This window comes from Anopheles arabiensis, chromosome 3 (assembly GCF_016920715.1).
Source record: "Anopheles arabiensis isolate DONGOLA chromosome 3, AaraD3, whole genome shotgun sequence".
Taxonomy (NCBI): Eukaryota; Metazoa; Arthropoda; class Insecta; order Diptera; family Culicidae; genus Anopheles; species Anopheles arabiensis.
In genome coordinates, this window is record NC_053518.1 from 33554789 (window position 1) to 33571104 (window position 16316).

At 44.4% G+C, this 16316-nt stretch overlaps 1 protein-coding gene across 2 annotated transcripts; it reads left to right on the forward strand.

Moving 5' to 3' along the window:
* Positions 1-1678: 1678 nt before the first annotated feature.
* On the forward strand, positions 1679-11932 carry LOC120900522. Of its 2 annotated transcripts, none has more exons than XM_040307624.1 (6): positions 1679-1813; positions 2092-2333; positions 7635-7856; positions 7924-8075; positions 8141-8503; positions 9915-11932. In XM_040307624.1, the coding sequence occupies exons 2-6, from the start codon at positions 2264-2266 to the stop codon at positions 10623-10625; spliced, it is 1518 nt and encodes a 505-aa protein (XP_040163558.1). In that variant the 5' UTR covers positions 1679-1813; positions 2092-2263; the 3' UTR covers positions 10626-11932. The 2 variants fall into 2 exon arrangements, with proteins under 2 accessions (XP_040163558.1, XP_040163560.1); XM_040307626.1 differs by lacking the exon at positions 1679-1813 and adding an exon at positions 1883-2014.
* Positions 11933-16316: the final 4384 nt, after the last annotated feature.

Genomic DNA, 16316 nt, shown 5'->3' on the forward strand with positions numbered 1-16316 from the left:
AATCAATAGAATGCCATATCATAAGTGTATTTTTAATGTTTTTTTCGCACACCGAACCGAGAGGTGTTGATCGTGCGCTCGCTATATTAGTGAATTCTAGCGTTAGCTGGCCTTAGAACTTTCATGATAGGCGATCATCGATCGATCGATCTTGAGATTGGAATGTCAAACCGGGAGTTGGCTTTATCGACTTGTACGGATACTCGTTTCCCAGGAAGATGGATTATGTTGCACTGACGTAAAATGGAGTTGCTCGATTGCCTATGTACCTTAGCCGTGTGTACATCTTTCGCCTAGAATTGGCAAAGGTGAAGCGGCCAGCTTGTGCTTCTTTTTTACGATCAATTGATATTTAATCAGTGTCCGGGTAAGGGGTTAAACGTTCCGTTTTGCAGGAAATGTCAAACTTTCAATAGGTATGCCCTTTCGTGTTTGTCAACGCTAAACAAGACTTCGGCTTTGGAGTTTTTTTTTGAAATTTTGTGTCATATTTGGCATCCGGATACATTGTCTTCTAGTTCGGTCGGCTGTAAATGGCAGGCAGTAAGACAAGCTGCTAATTTTGTGTCCTTCAGTACAGACATTGTATTGAAGTTAGCAGGAAAAAAGGAGCTAAAATGAAATACAATAGAAGGTTTATTCTAGAATTGTTTAAATTAGATGCAATTACTTTTGCTTCTACGTTCTTTTCATTGTGGATGTTTTGTGTCAAGTATATGGGTTAGAAGTTAAGGTCACAAAACAGTTTAAAGATTGAGAGAATGTTCCAGAAATACGGCGATGATTGGTGACTTGGTATACAGCAAGATATTTCTAGATTTTCCTGTAGAGTTTATAATTACTATTGTCATTATCCTTTAGTTTCATACAAATTACAGCATAAAACAAGACACTTTTATCAAATTATTCAAATTTGAGCACTGCAGGTCGAAATCGTGATATGGTTATAATTACAATTTTTATATTATTTTACTGGTTGTTTACCACTCATGATCTATGTAATTCTTCAGGCAAGACAGACACGCTTTCAAACGGGACTCCATACAGATCGCGTCTTGTGAGAACCGACTCGTTTATTCATTCAACCATCGAGCCAATATGTATCGTATAGCTTAAATCTGCATATGTTTCGTCACTTCATCTGTGTAATAGTACATTGATAAAATTCATTACTTAGAATAGTTATGGAGCTACTTGTTCTTATATTTGTATTGTTTTAAACGTTATGAACATTATATTTATGGTAAACGCAAGCCATAATGTATATTTTATTTATTCCTCATTTATTTTTCCTCCCTCTAATTGGAAAATATGTAAAGCATTCTCTTTGAACCTCTTTAGCGTCACTATCTTGCTCTTGTAAAAATGCCTAATTCACTATTTAAAATTCAACGACGTTCCCCACACATGCAACCAGTATTTTGTTATCTTTCGCCATTCGGGACACCGAGAACACGTCCCGTCACAACACGGCAACGCGGTCGGGCACGGCGTTTAGCGTCCACGGCGGCGATGGTACCGGGCCAACCGCGGCAAATGCAATTGAGGGCGAGAGCGAGACACAACTCGATACCACGAATGCTGCGAGTGCGTGGAAGCGAACCCGCATCAGCGCGACACGGCAAACCAAAACACACCAAAAGGGAGAGTCTGACTCACCATCATCGCCATAACCACCACTGCTGCCGGCGTCTAACGTTGCGGCGTCCAGATCGCATATATAGACGTGGAGCGTACCGTTGCCACCGGACCAGTCGAGAGAACGTGCTCGGAGAGTAACGAACAAGTGTGGTGTATTGTGCGACCCTTACAGGTACGTGTGGAAGGGGGTGGGTGTGTGTGTGTGGTTAGCGCAATCTCATTCCAGTGAACTGCAGCCCTTGGTAGGAAGTGACTGGTGTTTACTGTTTTTACTCTCACCGGGTCTCATCAATCGGTCCCATCTCTCCCACCGGCTGTTTTGTCTGTGCCTAAAAGTACTGTGCTATGACATTTCGTTGTTGATATTGTTGAGGTGGTGGCTGATGTGAATCCCACCAAACGGATCGAAGTAATCAATGCATTTCCCTTGTGTCGCTTTTCTCTCTACAGAAACGCAACCTACGAGCCAAACAGAGAGATAGAGAGTGTGTGTGTACGGTGCAGTTTTGTGCAGTGAGAGGTAACAAACGTCGGTAAATACGCAATCCTCGTGAAGGTTTCCTGGTGGAAAGTTCTGGAAAATTCGTCGTCTTCACCCCTCAACAATCGCCGTGCGACAGAAATGCGTCGATTCGCGACCAGCCTGCTGCTGGTGGTTGCCTTGACCGTGACCGCCACCGTCGCCTATCCAGGTATGTGTGTGTATGTGTGTGTGTGAGTAAAGCATAAAATATGTCGACCACTTTCCATATGGCAGTGCCAGTGCAAGGGCAGGTGGAGGGCGATTTAAATTTAAAGATAGACCGCAAGACCGGTATCGCCAAGACGCAGTTTGTAAACGGTTTTCATGCCCAATCGATCGTTGGGGACATGAAAAATCAATTTGCACTGTGCAAATTTTAATCTTCTAGAAACTAAAACACACTGAGCTGATCTTTTCTAGAGCATTCAATCGTTCAATAACGTTTCAATGCTGTGATAAGAGTTCGCCCCCCCCCCCTGCCAGCCTGATGTTAGATAAAGATTCGCTTCTCTCACAGCGCAATGTTCGTGACTTTCGTGACTGGGTTTGCGGTGCGTGTGATGTTTCTCTCATGCCGGTAGCTATTGTAATTTTAGAGTCATGCACGAAAGCTGACTTCTACTGGAGAGGCGTAGTTTGCAGTCAATTTCCTGAAACCGTGACGTGGTGTTCGACGACTGGAACGTATCGTATCTTTCTACCAGCCCCTTTCAGTTAGGGTTCTGGTAAGAAACAAGTTTTTGGAGAACCAGAACTTGAGCCCCCAAAAATCTCCCAAAAAGCGATGCGAGAGTTATCGAGAACCTGTTTTCGATCTAGTTTTTCAGTTGTTGGGGTTTTTTAAGTCATTAGCAACTTTAAAGAACAAAACAGGCTCAATCAACGAAGATCTTGGGGCCACATATGCTTCAAGAGCGATCGCACAACAGGTACTAATAACCAATCTGTTTTAATCCCAACAGATTGTGCACGGATTTTAATTGCCATGCGCCATAATTTTGTAGCCCCCAGAAAAGCCGCAGCTTCCGTTTGGCGTCTGTTTCGTTCTAGCAGATTGCATAATTCCGGCCAAAATTGTTGTAGAAGCGCGCGCGCGAGTGCGATCACGCTGGAGCTAATTAAAATCCATCCAACTCGCGCATGATATGTACCTAGCGTGTGTGTGTAAAACCACCGTACGTGCCCCGTTGGCAGATTTGTTTGATTGCCCACCTCGGGGCGCACGTATTTATAAACCATACTACCGGCCGGCACTCATCAACATTGGGTCCGTTTTCGGCGAAGATGTTTACGAGCGGAAAAATACGCGAAAGCGTCTGCTACATGCACTGATGAGCTTCATTCATCTTTTGCGCTAGATATTCAGCATCTTTGGCTTCATTTCCTTTTCTTCGAATCTTCCGGTTCAGCATCTGTACGGTCACTGCTTCATTTGACCTTGGCAAGGTGTTGTGAACGTTATATTTTTTTTCATCTTGTTTGGGGTACTTTGCGGTGAGCAATTTAGTGCGTCATCAACATCACACCGGCAGCTGAGCGTAGTGGCTGTATTGCTGGGATGTTTTTCATTTCCATTTCAAAAGTAATGACCCATCGGGGCACCATATGATTGCCACCGGAGCGGTTAATGGGAAAGTAAATTAGGAAGGTGGCGTAGCACTCACCAGCTCACTTCCGAGATGACTCGGTAGAGATTAAACTTGGTACGATGTGTCTACCATCTATTAGATGCACTTCCCGTGAGCATGACTTCTACGCCGCATCCATGCATTATCGCCCTGCCGGGAAGTCTCCGTATTGCCCCCTCGGTGGTGGGACATACAATTTTATTAACAATTTCGGTTGATTGTTGTGCTGTGCGTCCATTGGTCCGGCTACGCAAGGGTAGTGGAACCCTTTTCACACGCTGTACTCTTACAACGACGCCTTCCGTTGTGTGCGCTGCCTCATCATTGTGCTGCGTCGCTATTTCATTGACCGCGGATGGATGAGTTCTCGCTGTCGCTGTTGGTACCTTGTGTGGGCTGGCAATGGAGCAATGGGTGTTGTGTTGCTGTAATGTAAAACGAATTCAATCGACCGGAGGGGGTCGTTTGAACGCGTTGAAGTGGACCGCAGGCAAATACGCGCCAATCTGTTGGTAGGTGTTGGCGTACGACCAGAAATTTCGTTTCGTTTTTGTTACTGATTTAGATGGTCTTTTGCTGAATAATGGAAAGAGATTAGAAAGAAGCAAAACACTGGGGAACCGTGTGTCAGAACTCGTCTTAGTTGATGATCCATAGTTTAAATAACAGTTTCTTAGTAAACTCTTTATGATTAATCCGTTTAACGTAGGCGTTTTGCCAAGGTGGACCTTAGACATGCACACTTTTCTTGTCATCAAATATGGCTTTAAATGGGGCTTTTTACAGTACCTTTGCAAGAGCATAGCCTCATTACATAGTCGCTATTAGTCAGGGTTGTAAAAACAACGTCAAACTTCTACGATACTGAATCTGCCCACAGTGATGATAGGTCACTGAAATGAATGTTTAAATAATATTTAAGCGTATTTCGGTCCATCCAATTCATGAAGTCCACGAATGAGCTGTGTATAGCTGAACTATTAAGATGAGTTTGATACTGTGAAATTTGATGTTAAAAGTGAACTAGATGCAGATTTCACGTAAAAAATCATTGGTTGTATAAAGTAACATGCAAACAGCCTCAATGGAGAGTGGACATGTAACCTTAACGATCTTTAAATCATCTCTTTCTGGAAATGGATGGAACCAAGCTCAATGTCTTTAAAGTAACATTGAAAAAAAAAAAAATAGATTCTACTTAAACTCAACTCCCCGACCCCCTTTCATTTGTGCGAATTTCAATCGGGAAGCTTGGCTGGAATTTCCGGCCCCGGAAGGCACACTTGAACGATTGGGCGATTGAGATGAAGCTAATTAAAATACTTTCGCGGTCGACAAAGGTGGCAAAAGGTTGGAGGGGTGGCCAGTCAAGAATGCCAAGAAGCGTTCGTCAAGTATTTGAAATTCTTCGGCGTTGTAGTTCCATTGCGGGGGGGAGAAAGCTCGCACATTACAGTTCGAACACCCACCGCTGTAGTTGGATGCAAATGTTTTGATTTGAGTCGATGATTTACAATTGGTACCGTTTCGAAGGGAATTCCAGAACTTAAAACCGAATTCACTCCACAACCTTTTGCTCACGGAAAGCAATGGTTCACCTAATTTCTCTGTGCAATTGACGTCTGGCATGCAGACAGGCCGTATGTGTGTTACTGGACCTCCCACACCACGATCTAGCGGCATGAGCGAGCGACGATTAGATTGTCGGTTGAATTTATTTCGTTGCGTGTTTTGAATACAATTCCACAACTTACAGGGTGTTGGTGCTGGCTACAGATTCCATCGGCTCGGATGTTGAGTAAGTGCGGGGTACATTGCATTGTCAGCCACCGGTGCAGTTGTTGTGGGAGATGTGGGGTTGCAAAGTACACTGCCGGCACGTGACATTTGTAAAACCAGTTCTTACCGAAACGTTTGCCGTTTGTGGTCGTGCTAAGTAACTACCCAAGATTAATAACCCTTGAAGCTGTGAGGTGCCGATTTGCCGTTTACCTCGAAAAATTGGAGCTCATTCACACTCACACATAATGCGCACACATTTGAGCGTACTCCGTCTAAGCATTGCTGTCAAAATGTTAAGACGAACGAGCAGCAGCAAACACGGAATTTTATTGTTCCAAACGCGCGTGGAAGCCGTATTGTTAGACGTTAGACATCACTCACGAAAGCAAACGCATTGTGCATTGAAAAGTGTTGCAATTACAGATAATTTGATTATCGTGTTTTTTTTCTACTACCTCTCAATTGTTGCCATTTTTGTGTTGCTTTTGCCAATTCAATCCTGCGGAGAAGGGCATCTTCTTGGAGATGGATGCATCTTCGCAATAAACCCAGGCTCAACCTGAGCTTGTGTTTCGGGTGTACCGGTAGGTAGCTTCGAGTAGGTCATTGTGCTTGTGTAACTACTGTTATGTACTGTACTGTAGAATGGAAACAGCCTGTAGACACGATCTTAAACGGTGCAGAGTAGGTCAATATTGCTCATGAACTGGTCGATCGGCTGAACGGAGGCAACAGTCACGTCGTAGAATACGCGCTGTCGCTAATAACAATGTCAACAGTGTCAATACAATACAGAGTACGATCGTGATCGACATGTTTAGTTGGGCGGAGGAGAGTTTGTTGAGAAATGGTTTGACAAGAATTCATCTTGGTCTTGATCTCTCGGGATGAGTTTACTTTCTTTTATTGAGAAGAGTGAGTTTATGTAGATCAAATAGGATATTTAGATACTTGTGATAATTGAAGTGTTGGAAAGAATCAAAAAGAGTCTCTTTCCCTTCAAGGTAATAACCATTACTGAAATGAATATGCAAGTACATAACCACAATTATTGGGAATTGGAACCATTCAGCAACCATTTTCATAAACATTTCTATGAATTTAAAATGAATTCATACAGCAATTTTCCTTATCAATGCAAATTGTGCACATCCATATGGGTTGTAGCTTGTTTGGAACATCGTCGTCCTCCTGTAGACACCTATTTACCATTGATAATTTTAAAAACACGCATTAAGCGGGCACCCTCATGGGAGATACATTTCCAAATTGCACCAATTATGAAACAAAAGCCTGGTGCTTCGGCACAGCCCTAGCGTTTCCCTGCGTGTTGGCCACGCCATCTAAGTGGTTGGTCACACGCGATTCTGTCATTTTGTGTGATTCAACGCCGCTCATCATCGCGGTCGTTTTTTTGGTATTATTATTATGTGAACGATTCTTCCGCCGTTCGCTTCTGATCAGTGTCTGAAATTAGCGAGTCATGTGTGCAAGTGGAGGGTATGGAAGGTGCTTCTCGAGTGTTGAGAAGAACACTTCCACACCGGGCGCTAGTGTCATTCCAAAAGATCTTCATCGTAAAGAAACGGCCTAGTTGCATGCCCTCGGATGAATAATGATCGTTTTCCATTTATTTTGAATAATAACAACAACATCTACTGCTGATGAAGCTCCTACCTCTCCAACATCTTCATTACGTTTGAGCACATCAATTATGGCCGATTAGTGTGGCCCCGGTTGCAATTATTCGTCCCCACTGCACGAAGCACCTGGAGGTAAAGGGGTACTCCGAAAAAGCGATTGAAACGTAAGGCTCCACCCCGTTTTAGCGAGGGGGTTTTTTGCCCATCCTCTACTCTGCTCGGTAACAAATCGATTTCACCTTGATCGTGTCTCTCAGCCTTCTCTCCCCGCCAATGATGAAGCAGTTTTTCCAAATGGTGCGCAATAAACTTGAGACGCTTTCGGAGATGACGAATGGACGATAAATTGTTCGCTTATGAGCATTATGGCTAACCGATTTTTTTTAAATTACTGATGTTTTGTTCTTTTTTTGGCAGCGAGCTACGAGAAGGAGTCAAACTCGGATGCCTCGGATGATGCAGAGTATATTGTGGTGCCGCTGTCACACCATCGCCCCACGTACTACAACCGTTATCCGTCGTCGTTCGAAGGCTTTGATGGTGTGGTAGATACCGGTGACTTTGCACCAGTGCCGGCCAGACCTGTGTACTTCCCATCGTACAATCCGTTCTCGTGGCATCTATCCGGATATCTGGATGGTGAGTAGCATCGGAAATTTGTGAGGTTGTTATAGAATTGATCAATTATATATCCAAAACATTGCAGATCTTCTAAAGCGTGTCCGCGATCGTTTCTCTGGTTCGTGGAATCCATTCTACGGTGGTGACTACCTGCCATCCGGACCAGGCTTCTTCCCAGTGGAAATTCCGGATGACTCGTCGGAAGATGGGGTCACTAACACTACCTCCACTGTGAAGGTAAGTACCAATCGGGCATTGGCATTGGTTATGTGACTCATGTAATGATATCTTCTTCGTTGTAGGTCATCGATGGGCACAAGGTCGTCATTAATGATACGTACTACACGAAGAAGACGGAGTTCGGTACCTCAATCTTTAAGGTGCGTGTCATCGACGTGAAGCCAACGGACGATGGTAGCGCCGAGGCTACGACCCCCAAAGCACCGACCGATGTTGAGGTGGGCAATCGTAACGGTGACGATGGTGCGGAGTCGGACAAGGAACCGGCTGCACCTGCGACCGATGCGCCCAAGCGCGATACCGAGCTGGAATCGAGCGATGAAGACAAGACGACGGTGGACGATGACAATCTGAACACGATCGATACGTCCAACGTGGACATTGACGAGGCGAAGGAAAGGTTGGCACCGGAGGAGGCGGAGGAGGTAAATACGGAAAGCTCTACCGATGCTGCGGAAGCTGCGGAACCTACTACTGCTACCTCAGCCGCTGCTGACGCTGCCTAACTCTCTGCTGAACAGCTCTCGCTAGTGCAGCGCTTGCGCTCTAATACTTTCTCTGCTCCTTCCGGACTGATCTACCCCTCTCCCCTTTTCAACCCCCTCTAAACATTCTCCCAAATGTGCATCCGATTAATTGTAACTCTACAAAGCCGTTCGTCGGGTGTTGCCATCTCTCATTCCATCACAGTCTTCCTCGAGATGCCTTCTTTTGGTGGTTGTATTGTAGCGATTCTGAAGGAGGAAGGATCTCGATTTTTTGTACACCTTTTTTCGTACTTTTCTACTATCTATACATTATCTCATGCTCGCATATCTTCTAAAAATTATATCTAACGTTAAGCTCCTGTGATTGGATTACCATGTACCATTCATTCCCTACCAAGCTTGTGTCTCTCTGATTGCTCTGCTCTATTCCGATTAACCTTCATATCTTGGCGATCTTCCCCATTACCTTCTAGTAGCATGTACATAAGCATAGCTCTGGTATGAATGGTTCCATTCATTATTTTGCATTTTGTCTCATTATCGTCTTCTTGCCAAATGTCGTACCAACAAAACGTAGCAGAACTAGAAGCGGTTGCAATAAGTGACACTTCACACGTCGGTGGTGCGGCTCCAGATGCGGCTGTACTTCACGCAACGCAATGCATCTTACATCGGCACGGAGAATAGAACACGGAGAGAGGGAAGGGAATGGGAGCTTGATGATGCCTTGGAGAGTGGAGTTTTAGGGTGTGATGGCATGATATTCCATTTCTTCCAGGAATGTTTGTAAAACACAACCCCAAAAACCCTGCTCTTCTACTGTACAGTGTGGCGATGGAACGTGATAGAAGTTTGTTGTTGAAAGATTTATTCTTCCCGATTTCCGTTCCTACGAGAACTCCTAACCAGTTAAGCTTTACACAGTGAACGATGTAAATAAAAGTTGATAAGAACTTACCTCTTGTGCCTTTCTACTTCTCTATTTCTTTCCTATTTTGTAACGTTTCACTCTGACCCTTTTCGTTTGCTGCTAGAATGAGTTTGTTTTTTTTTGCTAAGTTTATACATCTTAATACTACTGCGGAGTTTTCCGACGTAACCAATAAAACTGACAAGCATGAGAGCCTGTTTTGAGTGGTTTGAATACATAACGCGTGCTTAAAAATCTATTGTAAATATTTTACATTTCTAAGCAAAAACAACCTTGATTGTACAGAAGTTCATTTAGAAGTAACAATGCTTGGCCATTAATGCCTTAAAGTTTCCTCTTTTTCAAGACATAAGGTCACTAAGCTAGTGCAAATCGAATAGAATAGACAACAAAAGTTATAACGCACATCTCAAACAGTCCTCAGAAAAGTGGTCAGGACTGGAATCGTTCGAGGCAGCATCCGGACCGATGGGCGCGCAGCTAGTGGACGGTTCACCCGAGACGACCGTTCAGCGCAACCGTGAGAATAGTGAACTGCTGGAATCAAGCTCGGAAGAGGACTTTGTCGAACCGAACGTCAATGTACCCGCCCAATCCGTGTCCAACGAATGGCCCAAACAGGACGATCGTCAACGCATCATCGTATCATTGAACCGGTACAACGATCCCAAGTTCAACGCCAACCAGGAACGACCCGTCGGTGATGCTCCACCAGGATCACCGCCAGCCAGCGGGCACGATCTTTCCAACGACATTGCTATCAACTTCCGACTGGCGGCGGATAAAACGGTCACCACCAACCCCAACGCAATTACGTTCGACCCGATGCGTCCACCGACAGTAGTCGTCCAGCGCGATCCTTTCCCCGTCATTCCGGGCAGATTCCCTGGCGCTGTTCCTGGCGGACGGCCGGCGATGGGATTCCCTCCACAGCAACCGGTCGGTGGTGGAGTGGGCTTTCCCTCTAATGTACCGTTTCCCGGCTTTCCCGGCGGTCAGTTTCCGGTGCAACCGTTCCCGATGTTTGGTGCACCGGTACCGGGTACAAACTTCGGACTGGCAGCAGTACCGCAGAACCCGCAAATACCGCCGTACTTCTTCGGTAATGGACAGTTCCGACGTCCTTAAACGTGGTCAAAAGTTTGTGGGGAACTGGGTGGGAACGAAACTTGTAGCACGTAAGAGAAATGCTCATTTATTTATTGATCTAAATTATTGTAACTCAAGCGAGAAAGGTTGCGTAAGTGGCCGTTTCTTGGCAGACGCGTGGTTATTGTGTAAGGATAGTGGACTGAGGGGATTGACGGCACCGTGCAGGGCTGGGTCGACGCGGTCGGGTTTTCAACCAATACCAAAGAAGTTCCCCCAATCAGCGTCGTACCTAGCGGCGTGAAATGCCGGGCAGCGTGAAAAACTTTGGAAAGAACTCAGACGAGGACTGCGGCAGCCACGGAGCAAAACAAGCCACACCAATACACGACCGGATGGTTTGGAAAATCAGGCGAAGAATGGGTGATTTTATTCTTCATTGGAAAATAATTTATTTACAACAGTTTTCGGACATTCTTTCGTGCTTCCGTGTGGCTTAAAACTTTTCCATCAACGGAAATCTTCCTCTCTTTCCCCTCCTTTGATTGGTTCAAAATCATTGGAGATGCATGTGTGTAGTGAGCAAAAACTTCGTTTGCAGGGAACCTGGCCCCTGGGAACTTTCGCCCCGATCGGCCAAAGTAACTTTGCTACAAATCCTTTTCCCTTTTTTTCGTAAAGTATCGAAGTTCGGTTGGGATAGTTTGTGTGTTTGGGTACGACTCTTCCGTTTGCCTGTTTCCGCATTATTGGAAAGATTAGTGAAGGCTAGAGAGCGCAAAGTTGGAGGATGTGCGGGAAAAGTGAATAAAGCGAAAACGGGATGGTCTATTAGTGGAAGTGGGTAGTGCAAGTTTGCGCCTTGCAGAAACTCTCACTCGCATGAAACTGAGCTGTGGATGGGGGAGGAAGGAAATTTTAAACATAATATTTTAAGAAGTGGCTTGAAGTTGTCTTCTTGTAAGGTAAAGCAAGGCTGAGAAGCTGAAGCTGTATATTAATTTTGTAAATTGCAAGAAGGCAAATGTTTTTCGAGCAATAAACAAACACGGAACTCATGGATGCGCCTGGTGATAGGAATGGGAAGCCGAAACCCCCAATGAAAGGTGTGCTTTTGTGCAGCCCAAGGTAGACTAATTAATTTGTGCATTGTGTCTGACAAATGGTGCTAAATTTGGGAATGGAAGTACGGTACTGCGCTGCTGCACCTTGCCAGAAAAAACGGAACAAAGGTGCGAACTGGTGAGAGGTTTTCGCGTTCGACTGCTGCAGCAAATAGAAGCATTTAGCAAATGGATGTAAAGGCAAAGGCAAACAATTCAATAAATCTAGTCTTCCCTGACAGATCCGCTGGCAACGTCGAACCGGCAAACGGGGAAGGATTTTAATTTGAGAAGATCTTTTTTTTCACGTGTGCGCTGAAAGGCTGGAAGATTGTGGACTGGGGAATGGTTTTCTTCTGTTTGTTCGGACATTATACGGATTGAGAGGAGAAGGAAAAACAATCCCTGCTTCTGCTACTACTCGCTGCTGCTGGAAAATAAGATTTTAATTAACACTTTCAAAAATTAATTCATTTTTTTCACTTCTCTCAGCTCGGCTAGGAAAGGATAATCCTGTTCCAAGGAATATTACTCTTCCTTAACGGCCTGCACAGAGAAATGGTTGGCCGACGCCGGACTGAGTGAAACACAATGCTCAATCTGATACACATTCTTAGTGCAAACGTACGGCAGCTGGTCAATACATTCTATACGGTAGCTTGGGCGGAAAAGCAAACAGCAGACGAAAAAAAACAGATAAAGAAGGAACATGACTGGTTTGGATGGAGCTGGCGTATGCTTTTCTGATGGTGGATTTTCTTCTAGATTGATCTCGTTCTGGCTTGCCGGAGGTGTTTCGCACAATGAGCAAGCAGTTGCCTTGAGGATTCTTCTGGTTTACAGGGGTAGTGTTGTTAGGTAGAAAATGCAAAAAAAGGTAATATAATTTATAAAAAATACGTAGTTGGTACCTTAATGCCAAAAATGTAGTTGTTTTAAATGATTACTGCGTTTTTTGTAAACAAAACTGTTTACTGTGAAGCGTGCGATAATTATATGGCGCTCTGGCACCAATCAAACATGAAAATAGTGTGGAATTTGACATGTTCGATATATCGGTTTTCAAATTGAATCTGTCAAACCCATACTTTTTATATGTTTTTTATGGTCGATGTCGTGTTCGATTGGTGCCGGAGCGCCGTCTTAAAATGGAAAAAATCGCCTCGAAAACTCTTAATGCCTTGTCATCGTCTGAAAGTATGCAATTAGTTGAAATAGCTCTGCTTGAAAGAGAAATGAAGCAGTCCATAATAAAAACAGGGCAAATATATTGCATATTTTAAGGCGTTTGAGCTATCCGGCCTTTAGTAAGCTCAGGCTAAATGTTAATACTTGCAGTATAATTGTACAATTTTCTAAAATGAATTAAAACGTTTTGACTGATCAATATCGAGTTTAATATACCAAGATGAAATTAAAAATGTATAGCGCCTAGATGTATGCTATAACCAATGTAACGCTGTGTAACGCAAAGCTTACTTTGCTCTATCAATTGAGCTAGATATTACACATTAAATTTGGTTCTTTACAATGTCATTGCAATTTTTTATTTAAATAGTGTTGGCATGTTTTCACTTCTAAATTAATGATAGCAATATAAACAATGTAAAAATAATCATGTGAAAACCCCTGCACTGCAAGCGGCCATCACCGGCAGCTTTTACTTGCAACTGGTTTCCGTTTGTTCTGTTCCGTTGCGCCCCAAGACTCCCCCTTGCCAGAGCATCGCATCGAAAGGTATTGAGTTTCGTTTGTTCACTTCACAATCACTCTCACCTCCCTTGCTGCGCTCCTCCTACTGCACAGAGCGATGATATCAAATTATATTTATTGAAAATTACTTTTTATTTAATTTCTTCTGCTTTTCAATCCTTAGCAGCTTCCGCTTCCCGAAAGGATGATAGATTTCTTCGATGGAAGCGAACAGAAAAAAGAGTAGGAAAAAAATACTAAGAGCAAGGATTCTGCACAGATCTTTTGCGGTTGTAGCCTTTGGAGCATTGGTTTACTCGGGCTGTAGCAGCCGCCGCATCCCTATCCCCCCTCCATTCGGCCGAACATCAATCGTATCCGGAAACAAGGAAAAATGCTGGCATGCTTCGGGATGGGAAGGCAAAAAAAGAGAAAGTAACGCTGCGCTTGAGAAACGATATGCTGGCAGACGCTGGAGCAGACGCTTTGTTTGCCTTTCGATTGCATTCAGCTCTGTTTAAACTATGGGTTTTGAACGCTCGGGGGAAATTTTGTACGACCATTCGCTCTTTTTGTTACACTCTTCTCTTCACCCACCCACAAATGGGAGTGGAAAAACTGATGCCTCAGCACAAAGCCACCCCCGCCTGTTCCAAAGAAGACAATCTTTTCCTGCTACACGGGTTTTGGGCGGCACTTTGGTGTCAACTGGCGACCACTTCCACTGCCGGCGAAGCCGCCTGTGTGCATTTGCAGTTCGACAGGGAAAATCTGCTCTGCTTTTCTTATCACTCCGTTCCGTTTGCCCCGCTCCAAAGGACTTCCAATCACTATTGCTTCAAACGGACGAACAGAGAGTTGAGCAGCACCAATCGTACCAGAGGAGGGGAAATAGCAACACCCGAATGTAGCCAACCCCGTGGATGACACTTTGCGCGCGTACCTTTTGAAAGTGGAAAAGAAACGGTCAAAGTCAAATACTCGTACCGTCGCCGGAACAGATTTATCTGCCCCCTGGATATTTACCCGAACAAGAAGCAATTTGAAGGATCGCTTTCGCAGAGTTTCATGGCTTGTGCTTTACATAAATTACGCTTCCGCCAAGCACCAGCCACCGCACGTACGGACAATGAAGATGAAGATCAGATGAGTGGATAAGACAACTCCGTCTTACCGGATGGTTGGATGGTTTTTGAAGAAATGTGTCCGTGTCTTGCTTTCTGCTGTCGAGGGTATTTAAATCGATGTTTTCCGGTGTCGAAACATTGTAGCAGTAGCAGCAGCTTAAATGTAACGCTTAAGCTTTTGACCCTGGGCTTCAGGTGAATTGCAATACCGTGGATAGCAGGTAAGCTTGCTACAGTTGCTTCAATGATTCCAAAAAACCGATTCGAATCATCATGTTGGAGGCGTTTTTTTGTTGTTGCCTCCTCGAACAATAGTAACGTTACACAATGGCTGCCGATCCTTGCTTTTCCCATTTGGGGGAGGCAAGACACTCACCCCCTGGAGCGTTCGTTCGGTGCGAGATAACAGAATGATTTAGTGCTTTGTTTTTAAGAAAATATGGCTGTAGCCTCTTCTTCACTGGGTATGGATGAGCAGGCCCTAGAACGGTACCTCACTGTAGCGAGATGAGTTTGCACTTCCTGACCATGCCCTGTGTGTGTGTGTGTGTGTGTGTGTGTGTGTGTGTGTGTGTTCTGTGCGCGCGATGGATACCCATAAATCAAACGCACATCCAGATCCGGTGCACTTAGGGGTTTGGAGTGGTATTAGCAGCTCTCCAGTAACGGACGTTCCACCCCGCCCTACATACGGGTCAGACTATTTGTTTGATAATTATTCCGATTAATCTTTGGACTCAAATAATCCAATTACTTTTTGTTCGGTGTTGCAAATTGGAGCTTCAACACACCAACAATATCGTGTTGTGTGCTGGAGAAGATAAAACCACTTGAAGGTGGTATTCACTCGTGTGGTGTTACGGTTTCCTGCACTCGGTGTAGCGGCTCGGTCTTTGTCTTCAAAAGATCCCCTGTGACCTGTGAAGAGAAGATGCAACAATAACCGTCACCTTCGAAGCGCATCACAGCTTGAATGTTCACTTGACCCAAATTGCTGGAGAACCTTTTCAGATTGACATTACTTCCCGGGTGTGTGTGTTTCTGTGACGCAATTAGTAGAGCTTATCGAGTGGCCATGTATAACCCCATCCTTTGAGGGGAAAGTGGATAACCACAATGAAGGGCCAGATGACGAACATAATAAGAAATAAGCTAATTATTTTAAACTAACGAGCATTCATGCGTGTTACATAACTTCACGCATTGCTTCGTTACGCCATTTCGGCTTAAAGTATGCAATTTTAAGTATCTTAATGGATTTTAGCTTGTATGTCCTGTTAAACTAAAACAAATTTAATAGTTTTGCATAACTGTAGGCGTGCTTGTGTATCGAGTTTACTAAATGCGCCTTAAAGTATGCAGTTTTGTTCATTATCAATGATTATTAACCTACTTATAACTTCCAACAGCACCTTCTTTATAACTCGATACGAATCTGCGTGCGTCCTTTGAAGCAGAGTTGTGGCCATTATACCATCGATTCGATCCTTGGCCTTCGTAAGTACGTTCCATATCGCACATCTATGCAATATCTTCTATCTTGCCTTCAGTTAACCCCACCACAAGAGGCACTTCCAGGATCCAAGGACATCCAAGGACGACACAACCAGCAGCAGATGCTCTATAATAAATTTCTCCATCCGCCGCCAAAGGAAGGATTTGTCAAAGGCGAGCGCCACTGATCTCAAAGATCAATTAACGGCATGTCGCTGGAGTGAGCTGTCGAAGATGCCAACCATTAGGCGATGCATCGTGTGTGTGTGCTTGCGTGAATGTCTTCATTCCTTTCCCGTATGCACTTTACATAC

Coding starts and splice junctions, on each gene's coding strand:
- LOC120900522 (XM_040307624.1), top strand. CDS start 2,264: ATGCGTCGATTCGCGACCAGCCTGCTGCTGGTGGTTGCCTTGACCGTG. Junction 2,334..7,634: donor CGCCACCGTCGCCTATCCAG/GTATGTGTGTGT, acceptor TTTTTTTGGCAG/CGAGCTACGAGAAGGAGTCA. Junction 7,857..7,923: donor TCTATCCGGATATCTGGATG/GTGAGTAGCATC, acceptor AAAACATTGCAG/ATCTTCTAAAGCGTGTCCGC.